This window comes from Mesoplodon bidens, assembly GCF_964165515.1.
Source record: "Mesoplodon bidens genome assembly, chromosome: 14".
Classification (NCBI taxonomy): domain Eukaryota; kingdom Metazoa; phylum Chordata; class Mammalia; order Artiodactyla; family Ziphiidae; genus Mesoplodon; species Mesoplodon bidens.
This window is the reverse complement of record NC_138170.1, coordinates 16556942-16567220: the sequence shown is the minus strand read 5'-3', so window position 1 is coordinate 16567220 and position 10279 is coordinate 16556942. Positions and strand designations below refer to the sequence as shown.

At 37.3% G+C, this 10279-nt stretch overlaps 1 protein-coding gene across 1 annotated transcript; it reads right to left on the bottom strand.

Moving 5' to 3' along the window:
- Positions 1-1269: 1269 nt before the first annotated feature.
- LOC308627723 (uncharacterized protein C2orf15) lies at positions 1270-1545 on the bottom strand (the record flags this gene model as incomplete). Its single annotated transcript, XM_081254077.1, has 1 exon — positions 1270-1545. The coding sequence occupies one exon, from the start codon at positions 1543-1545 to the stop codon at positions 1270-1272; it is 276 nt and encodes a 91-aa protein (XP_081110203.1).
- Positions 1546-10279: the final 8734 nt, after the last annotated feature.

The window sequence follows — 10279 nt, the reverse complement described above, 5'->3', positions numbered from 1 at the left end:
TGGCACATCACAATTTATATCTTATATAATTACTGTCCGATGTTCTACCTTCCTGGTAGACAGACAGTAAGCATTATGAAGGTAGTGGCAATTTACTCACCACTGTATCCTGAGCACCAAGCTCAGTGCCAGGCTAGGTGAACAAATGAATGATTTGTGTATTTTTTTCTCTCCCAAAGAATTATGTTCTATAAATGATAAAGAGCATTATCTTAGTGGCTTACATCCCATTCAATGTGTTTTTTCTTTAATTCTACAAATACGTGACATCTGTTTGGTGTTTTTCTGATTTACAAAATATTTCTTCTCCTAAAAAAAGATGCCTTTTCCTCTTTGAATATGCCTTTTTCCTTTATGAATATTAAGGAGATTACTCAATTGAGCATTAGAGATCACCAGTAAATATTAAAGTACAGGAAAATGTTCAAAACATACATAATAGAAATATTTATAGGTCACTATATGTCCAGACACAAATGGTTTTTAACTTCAGCTTACATTACTTGGGACAATACTGCTGTTTCAAACTACTAGATGTTTTAATAAGAATGGCAAACTGATATATACAAAACAAGAATTTTTTTAACAACTAGGCTGTTTTCTTATATTAAATATTGGTGGTATAAAATGGTAACATCTGCAAGATAAATTATTACACTTAGTAAAAACTATTTTGTGAACTCTGAAATGAATTCCACGTGGGTGAAAAAAAAGTTTTAAAAGGATGATTTGAAATGTGAAATGCTTCTCAAGGTACGTAATTTACTGGTCTTTGAGTTTAGCTGCCAGTGATCTTTAACAGAACAGACATGAAAAAATGCAAGAAGATAAAGTATTCTGAAGCAAAATCCCTAACTGGAATTTCAACATACAAAATCAGTACACCAGAAATCATGTGAAATACTGATGTCAAATTGTTTGGGCACTGTTTTTTGGGGTTTTGATCACTTGTTAGAGAAATACATTATAATTAAAATGTTTTGGTGCCATTTAAATACTGTTACACAAAAACTCTGATTTTTTAACAAGGACAGAATGTAATACCAGAGAAATCTTCTTTGAATTTTGGAAAGCTTCTTCTCTCTAAAGCAACTTTTCTGAATATGTATCATCAAAAAGTGCAATCTACAGTGATTCATAAATAGTGAAAAATAAGCAATCGTCTTCCTTCATTTTGTTAGGTTTTCATAATAAGGTTAAGTTCTCATTCAACAGGCTCTCTTAGTCAAAAGCAATTTTTGGTTTCTTTGGTAACATACACAAATAACTTCATTCCACGTCTATCATTTCTATTCCATCACTTTCTTTAACATACACCACTGAACCCAAGGCTTTCTCCGAAAGAGATCCTGTGCCAGTATCTTTGCTCCTTGTAAAGTTTTCTTGGTTTGTGTCTTCTAATCTTATTTTCTTGGTGTTTTGAAATAACTGAGTCACTGGTTCCAATTTGCTTTTCTCAGTCCCTTGCATTAAGTGATCATCCACTTTTGAATCCATACGCATAGCAGATACCTGAGCAGCAGATTTACTAAGAGAAAATCCCATTGGGACAGCTGAATAAAAATAGTTTGCAGGTCCCTCTTTAAGTAGTGGAGACGTTTCTTCAACTTGATTGCTTGGGGAAAAAATTGTTACAACTGAATACAGTGGGAATTTCAACTAACTTCATGGCAATGTTTGTTTTAATGAAATTTCATGGTGATGATGCCAAAAATATAAAGTAAAATCGCCTTCCACCTCTCAGTGTTTACATTTTCTTTGTGGAAGGGTTTGCAGGTTCTACAGACTCTCCGAAAGTCTTTTTATTAAAAGGAATTTACTAGATGTTACCTTTCATAACCTGGCAGAAAATAATAGAACTTCTCTACTTAGTCCTGCCTATCATTATTATCAAAAATGTTTAAATTATTATTAATGGATTAAAGAAATAATTACTGAAGGTCAAACACTGCTAGGTGTTCTGGGAAAAAAAAAGCCACCCAAACAACTGTAAACATTTACACACCTAATAATACACTATCAAAATAATGAAGGAAAAACTGACAGAAATGAAGGGAGAAATAGCTGTACAATAATAGTTGGAGATTTCAAAACTGAACTGTCAATAATGGAGAGAACAACCAGACAGGACACAAGTAAGGAAATAGAGGATTTAAACAACACAATAAACTGACTAGAGCTAACAAACACATACAGAACACTCCACCCAACAACAACAGGATACATATTCTTCTCAAGGGGACATTTTCCAGGATAGACCATATGTTAGGCCACAAATTAAGTCTCAGTAGATTTAAAAAGATGGATATCATACAAAGTATCTTCTCAGACCACAGTGGGATGAAGTCAGAGATCAACAACAGAAGTAAAACAGGAAAATTCACATATTTGTGGAAATTAAACAGTATACCCTTAAACAACTAATGGATCAAAGAAATCACAAGGGAAATTTTAAAAAATACTTAGAGATGAAGATAAACAAAAATACAACATATCAAACTTATGGGATGAAGCAAAATCAGTACTAAGGGCGGAATTTATAGTTATAAATACTTGCATTAAAAAAACAAGAACGATCTCAAATCAACAAACTTTACAGCTTAATGAACTAGAAAAAGAAGAAGAAACTAAACCCATTACTAGCGGAAGGAAGGAAACAATAAAGACTAGAGCAGAGATAAGTGGAGTAGAAAACAGAAAAGCAATAGAGTATAATCAATTAAACCAAAAGTAGTTTTTGAAAAGAGCAACAAAATTGACAAACTTTACCTCGATGGACTAAGAAAACTCAAATTACTAAATCAGAAATGAAAGGGGACATTATTACTGATTCTACAGAAATAAAAAGTATTATAAGAGAGTGCTATGAACAACTGTATGCCAACAAATTGGATATCCTAGCTGAATGGACAAATTCCTAGAAACACAAAACCTACCAAGACTAAGTCAAGAAGAAACGAAAATCTGAATAGACCTATGACTGCTCAGACCATTCAGTGGGGGAAAGGGCAGCCTTTTCAACAAAATGTGCTGGGAAAACTGGATATCCACACGCAGAAGAATGAAGTTGGACCCTTACCTAATACCATATACAAAAACTGACACAAGATGGATCAAAGACCTAAATATAAGACCTAAAGCTCTAACTCTTAAAAGAAAACATAAGGCAAAAGCTTCCTGATGGATTTGCAATGATTTGAATATGCCACCAAAGGCAGAGGCAACAAAAGAAAAAATAGACAAGTTGGAACTTATGAGAATATATAAATTTTGTGCATTAATAGACACTTGAGAGTATAAAGGCAACCCACAGAAGGAGAAAATACTTGCAAACCATATATATGATAAGGGACTAATACCCAGAATATACAGAGAACTGAAACTCAACAACAACAAAATAATGCAATTCAAAATTTGGCAAAGGACTTGAATAGCCATTTCTCCAGAGAAGATATATGAATGGCCAACAATTACATGAAAAAATGCTCACCATCACTAATAATTAGGGAAATTCAGATCACAGCTACCAATTAGATACGGCCTCACAACCATTAGGATAGCTACTATTAAAAAAAACAGAAAATAACAAGTGTTGTTGAGGATGTGGAGAAATTCAAACCTTTTTAAAATTAATTAATTAATTAATTAATTTTGGCTGCATTGGGTCTTCATTGCTGTGCATGGGCTTTCTCTAGCTGCAGCGAGTGGAGGCTACTCTTCATTGTGGTGCATGGGCTTCTCATTGTGGTGGCTTCTCTTGTTGCAGAGCACAGGCTCTAGGCATGCAGCCTTCCGTAGTTGTGGCTCGTGGGCTCTAGAGCACAGGCTCAGTAGTTGTGGTGCACGGGCTTAGTTGCTCCGCGGCATGTGGGATCTTCCCAGACCAGGGCTCGAACCCGTGTCCCCTGCATTGGCAGGCGGATTCTTAACCACTGTGCCACCAGGGAAGCCTGAAATTCAAACCTTTATGCACTATTGGTGGGAATGTTCAATGGTACAGCTGCTGTGGAAAACAGTGTGGCAGTTCCTCAAATAATTAAAATTAGAATTACCATACGATCCAGCAAACCAACTTCTGGGTCTTGAAGACATATTTGTACACCCATGTACAAATAACATAAGCTATTATTCACAATAGCTAAAATGTGGAAGCAACTCAAGTGTCCATCGATGGATCACAGGTAAGCAAAATGTGGTATATAAATATGATGAAATATTCAGCATTAAAAAGGAGGAAATTCTGCAATATGCTACAACATGATGAACCTTGAGCACATTATGCTAAGCGAAATAACTCATAAAGACAGATACTGTATGACTCTACTTACATGAAGTACCTAGAAGTCAAAATCATAGAGACAGAAAGTAGAATGATGGTTGCCATGGGGAGCTGTTGTTTAAGGGGTATAGACTTTCAATTTTACAAGATGAAAAGAGTCCTGGAGATAAATGGTGGTGATGACAGCAAACGTTATGAATATATTTAATACACTGAAATATACACCTAAGAATGGCTAAGATGCTACATTTTATGTTACATGTACTTTACCACAATACAAAAAACTAAAGAAAAAAAAAGATGTCCAATAAAGAAACAGTACTTTTTATTACCAATGCCCAATCTGCTTAGAGAGATGAGCATGCAACATGGAGGGAGGGGCTTGGAAAGTTTGTGAAAGGAGGGGGCCTACATCAGGGTTGGGCTTTGAAAGATGGTCAGGAATTTGGTAAGCAGAGTTTACCAGGATGGCAGAAGGGACCAGAGCTTGTTACAGAACAGTGAACTACTGAAGAAGCTCTAGCAGCAACTTGAGATCTGGAACCCACTCCACAGTTGTGAATGAAAGCACTTACCCACCTTTTAGAATGCATTTATTTAATATTTAGGTACTGGAGTTATCTTTTATGAGTTTACAATTCCACCCCATCAAGCCTTAATCATTTACTGACAGGAGATTTCTAAAGATATCATCTTGAAACCTTGTTTATCCATATTCGTGATTGAATATCAGTGTTTAATCTGTAACAGAACAGAGTTCAGGGTCTACTGTAGTATCCTAAACATAGTAGTTACTCAAATGTTGTTAGTATAACAAATACCTGTTTCTTAGATTTGGAAATTGAAGATGAATTTTTTTCTCATCAAGTGAATATCCAATACTACCTTCAAACGAGTAAAAGTGAGTTTATTCTGTTCTTTGGTTCCTCCTCTTTGATTATTTAAAAGGGAAACACTCCTCTCAAAAATGCATGAGTTGGGGCTTCCCTGGTGGTGCAGTGGTTGAGAGTCCGCCTGCCGATGCAGGGGACACAGGTTCGTGCCCCGGTCTGGGAAGATCCCACATGCCGCAGAGCAGCTGGGCCCGTGAGCCATGGCCACTGAGCCTGCGCGTCTGGAGCCTGTGCTCCGCAACGGGAGAGGCCACAACAGTGAGAGGCCCGCGTACCGCAAAAAAAAAAAAAAAAAGCATAAGTTGAATCTAATCATGAGGAAACAATCAGATAAACCCAAATTGAGAGACATTATATAAAATAAATAACCTGAATTCAAAAATGTCAATGTATGAAAGACAAAGAGAAGTTGAGAAAGTGCTCCAGATTAAAGGATACTAAAGAGACATGATTTCCAAATGTAGTCAATGATGCTGAAGTGGGAGGTGGGGTGGGCTGGAACGTGGAGGAAATGTACTACAAAGGCCATTTCTTGGACAACTGGACAATTTGAATATGGATGGTTTATTAGATAATAATGTTGCATCACTGTTAAATCCCCTGATTGGAATAATTGTATTGTGGTTATATTAGTGAATGTCCTTGGTCTCAGGAGATAACATGCTGACACAGGGGTAAAGGATCATATCTACAACTTGCTTTCAAATTATCTAGCGAGAGATAGATACAGAGAGAAAGTAACATATGCAAAACGTTAATGACTCTAGGTGGGAAAGGATAAAAAATTGTTCAGTGTATTATTTTTGCTAAACTTCTATATGTTTAAAACTTTTTTAAAATACAAAGTTAAAAAAAAATTAAAGGGACTTCCCTGGTGGTGCAGTGGTTAAGACTCCACACTCCCAATACAGGGGGCCTGGGTTCGATCCCTGGTCAGGGAACTAGATCCCATGTGCATGCTGCAACTAACAGTTCACATGCCACAACAAAGGAGTCCATGTGCCACAACTAAGGAGCCCACCTGCCACAACTAAGACCTGGTGCAACAAAATTTAAAAAAAATTAAAAAGAAAATACTAACAAAACTATAAAACATAACATATTTGAAATTGACAGAGGGTAAAATAATGGTAATGTATATAATAACCCACTAGCACATTAAACTTCACTCTAACAGAGGGACTGAGAAGGAAAGAAATGCAATAGGTTAGATTTGGCCCTATGAGTCTCACTTTAACTTCTCTAGGATTTTGAGGACAGGAAGGGAGAAGAAGTCTATTGGGGGCCTCTTTGACCTAGTATTTCAGTTGCCATTCAAAAGAAATCTTGTATGCATATGGAAGAATAAAGATCTATAAAGAGCTAAATAAATTTGGACATACAAACACAAAAAGCACAGAGACTTGCCTTACCAGATTTTAAGATATGCTACAGGGGCTTCCCTGGTGGCGCAGTGGTTGAGAGTCCGCCTGCCGATGCAGGGCACACTGGTTCATGCCCCGGTCAGGGAAGATCCCACATGCCGCAGAGCGGCTGGGTCCGTAAGCCATGGCTGCTGAGTCTGCGCGTCCGGAGCCTGTGCTCCGCAAGGGGAGAGGCCACAACAGTGAGCAGCCCGTGTACTGCAAGAAAAAAAAAAATCTTCCAACAAACAAAAGTCCAGGACCAGGTGGCTTCACAGGTGAATTCTATCAACATCTAGAGAAGATCTAACACCTATCCTTCTCAAAATCTTCCAAAACTTGCAGAGGAAGGAACATTCCCAAACTCATTCTATGAGGCCACCATCACCCTAATACCAAAACCAGACAAAGATACTACAAAGAAAGACAATTAAAGACCAATATCGCTGATGAATATAGATGCAAAAATCCTCAACAAAATACTAGCAAACAGAATCCAACAACACATTAAAAGGATCATACACCATGATCAAGTGGGATTTATCCCAGGGATGCAAGGATTCTTCAGTATACGCAAATCAATCAATGTGATACACCATATTAACAAATTGAAGAATAAAAACCATATGATCATCTCAATAGATGCAGAAAAAGCTTTTGACAAAATTCAACACCCATTTATGATAAAAACTCTCCAGGAAGTGGGCATAGAGGGAACCTACCTCAACATAATAAAGGCCGTATATGACAAACCCAGAGCAAATATCATTCTCAATGGTGAAAAACTGAAAGCATTTGCTCTAAGATCAGAAACAAGGAAAGGATGTCCACTCTCACTATGATTCAACATAGTTTTGGAAGTCCTAGCCACAGCAATCAGAGAAGAAAAAGAAATAAGAGGAATACAAATTCAAAAAGAAGAAGTAAAACTGTCACTGTTTGCAGATGACATGATACTGTACATACAGAATCCTAAAGATGCTACTAGAGCTAATCAATGAATTTGGTAAAGTTGCAAGATACAAAATTAATGCACAGAAATCTCTTGCATTCCTATACACTAATGATGAAAAATCTGAAAGAGAAATTAAGGAAACACTCCCATTTACCACTGCAACAAAAAGAATAAAATACCTAGGAATAAACCTACCTATGGAGACAAAAGACCTGTATGCAGAAAACTATAAGACACTGATGAAAGAAATTAAAGATGATACCAACAGATGGAGAGATATACCATGTTCTTGGATTGGAAGAATCAATATTGTGAAAATGACTATATGACCCAAAGCAATCTACAGATTCAATGCAATCCCTATCAAATTACCAGTGGCATTTTTATGGAACTAGAACAAAAAATCTTAAAATTTGTATGGAGACACAAAAGACTCCGAATAGCCAAAGCAGTCTTGAGGGAAAAAAATGGAACTGGAGAAATCAAACTCCCTGACTTCAGACTATACTACAAAGGTACAGTAGTCAAGACAATATGGTACTGGCACAAAAACAGAAATATAGATCAACGGAATAGGCTAGAAAGCCCAGAGATAAACCCACGCTCCTATGGTCAACTAATCTATGACAAAGGAGGCAAGGATATACAATGGAGAGAAGACAGTCTCTTCAATAAGTGGTGCTGGGAAAACTGGACAGCTACGTGTACAAGAATGAAATTAGAACACTCCGTAACACCATACACAAAAATAAACTCAAAATGGATTAGAGACTTAAATGTAAGACCGGACACTATAAAACTCATTGAGGAAAACATAGGAAGAACACTCTTTGACATAAATCATAGCAAGATCTTTTTTGATCCACCTCCTAGAGTAATGGAAATAAAAACAAAAGTAAACAAATGGGACCTAATGAAACTTAAAAGCTTTTGCACAAAAAGGAAACCATAAATAAGATGAAAAGACAACCCTCAGAATGGGAGAAAATATTTGCAAATGAATCAACGGACAAAGGATTAATCTCCAAAATATATAAACAGCTCATGCAGCTCAATAGTAAAAAAAACAAACAACCTAATCCAAAAATGGGCAGAAGACCTAAATAGACATGTCTCCACAAAGACATACAGATGGCCAAGAAGCACATGAAAAGCTGCTCAACATCACTAATTATTAGAGAAATGCAAATCAAAACTACAATGAGGTATCACCTCACACCAGTCAGAATGGCCATTATCAGGAAATCTACAAGCAACAAATGCTGGAGAGGGTGTGGAGAAAAGGGAACCCTCTTGCACTGTTGGTGGGAATGTAAATCGATACAGCCACTATGGAGAACAGTATGGAGGTTCCTTAAAAAACTAAAAATAGAATTACCATATGATCCAGCAATCTCACTACTGGGCAAATACCCTGAGAAAACCATAATTCAAAAAGACACATGCACCCCAATATTCATTGCAGCACTATTTACAATAGCCAGGTCATGGAAGCAACCTAAATGCCCACTGACAGATGAATGGATAAAGAAGATGTGGTACATATATACAATGGAATATTACTCAGCCATAAAAAAGAACAAAATTGGGTCATTTGTTGAGAGGTGGATGGATCTAGAGACTGTCATACAGAGTGAAGTAAGTCAGAAAGAGAAAAACCAATATTGTATATTAACGCATATATGTAGAACCTAGAAATATGGTACTGGTGAACCAGTTGGCAGGGCAGAAATTGAGACAGAGATGTAGAGAATAAACATATGAACACCAAGGTGGAAAGCGGCGGGGCAGTGGCAGTGGTGGTGTGATGAACTGGGCGACTGGGATTGACATGTATACACTGATGTGTATGAAATTGATGACTAATAAGAACCTGCTGTATAAAAAAATAAATAAAATAAAATTCAAACATAAAAAGAAATTGTAAACAAAGTTCAGAAGACGGAGAAAGGACTGGAAGATGTGCTGTCCAAGCTGACAAGGGATTTATAGCTAAAATATAACAAGAACAACTATGAATTAACAAGGAAAAAGGAAACCCATTAGAAAAATGGGCAAAGGATACAGAGACATAATTCACAGATTGGAGAATCCCCAAAAGATAACGTGTGCATAAAGCGATGCTCAAACTTATTAGAAATCAGAGAAATGCAAGTTTGCTACCATCAGAATGGCAGATAGGTGGGTAGCACCGAGTATTTAGTAGAATGCAGGAAACCCTGTGCATTGCTGGTGGCGTAATTTTTAATTCCTACCTCACATTCCACATGCAATCCTTCAGTGAATCCTGTTTCTGTTTCTACCCTTGCCTATGTCTCCCCACTGTTTGTTCTTCTAACTGTATCTGGAATGAGCCTTTTAAAACATAAGCCAGATCACATCCATCCTGTGCTCAACACGCTCTAGTTACCTCCCATCACAGAGTAAAGCCAAATTCTCTACCTAACAAGTCTCCAGCTGTGGTAGGCAGAAGAATGGTCCCCAAAGAAGTCCACATCCTAATCCCCACAACCTGTGAATGTTCTGTTACATGGCAAGTGGGCATTAAGGTTGCCAATCAACCTACCTTGAGGTGGGGAGATAACCCTGGGCTAATTGGTGGCTACGAATATAATCACAAGGGTCTTTATAAGTGAGGTAGAGGGGAATTCCCTGGCAGTCCAGTGGTTAGGACTTGGCACTCTCACTGCCAAGGGCCTGGGTTCGATCCCTGGTTGGGGAACTAAGATCTCAGAAGCCACTCAGTGCA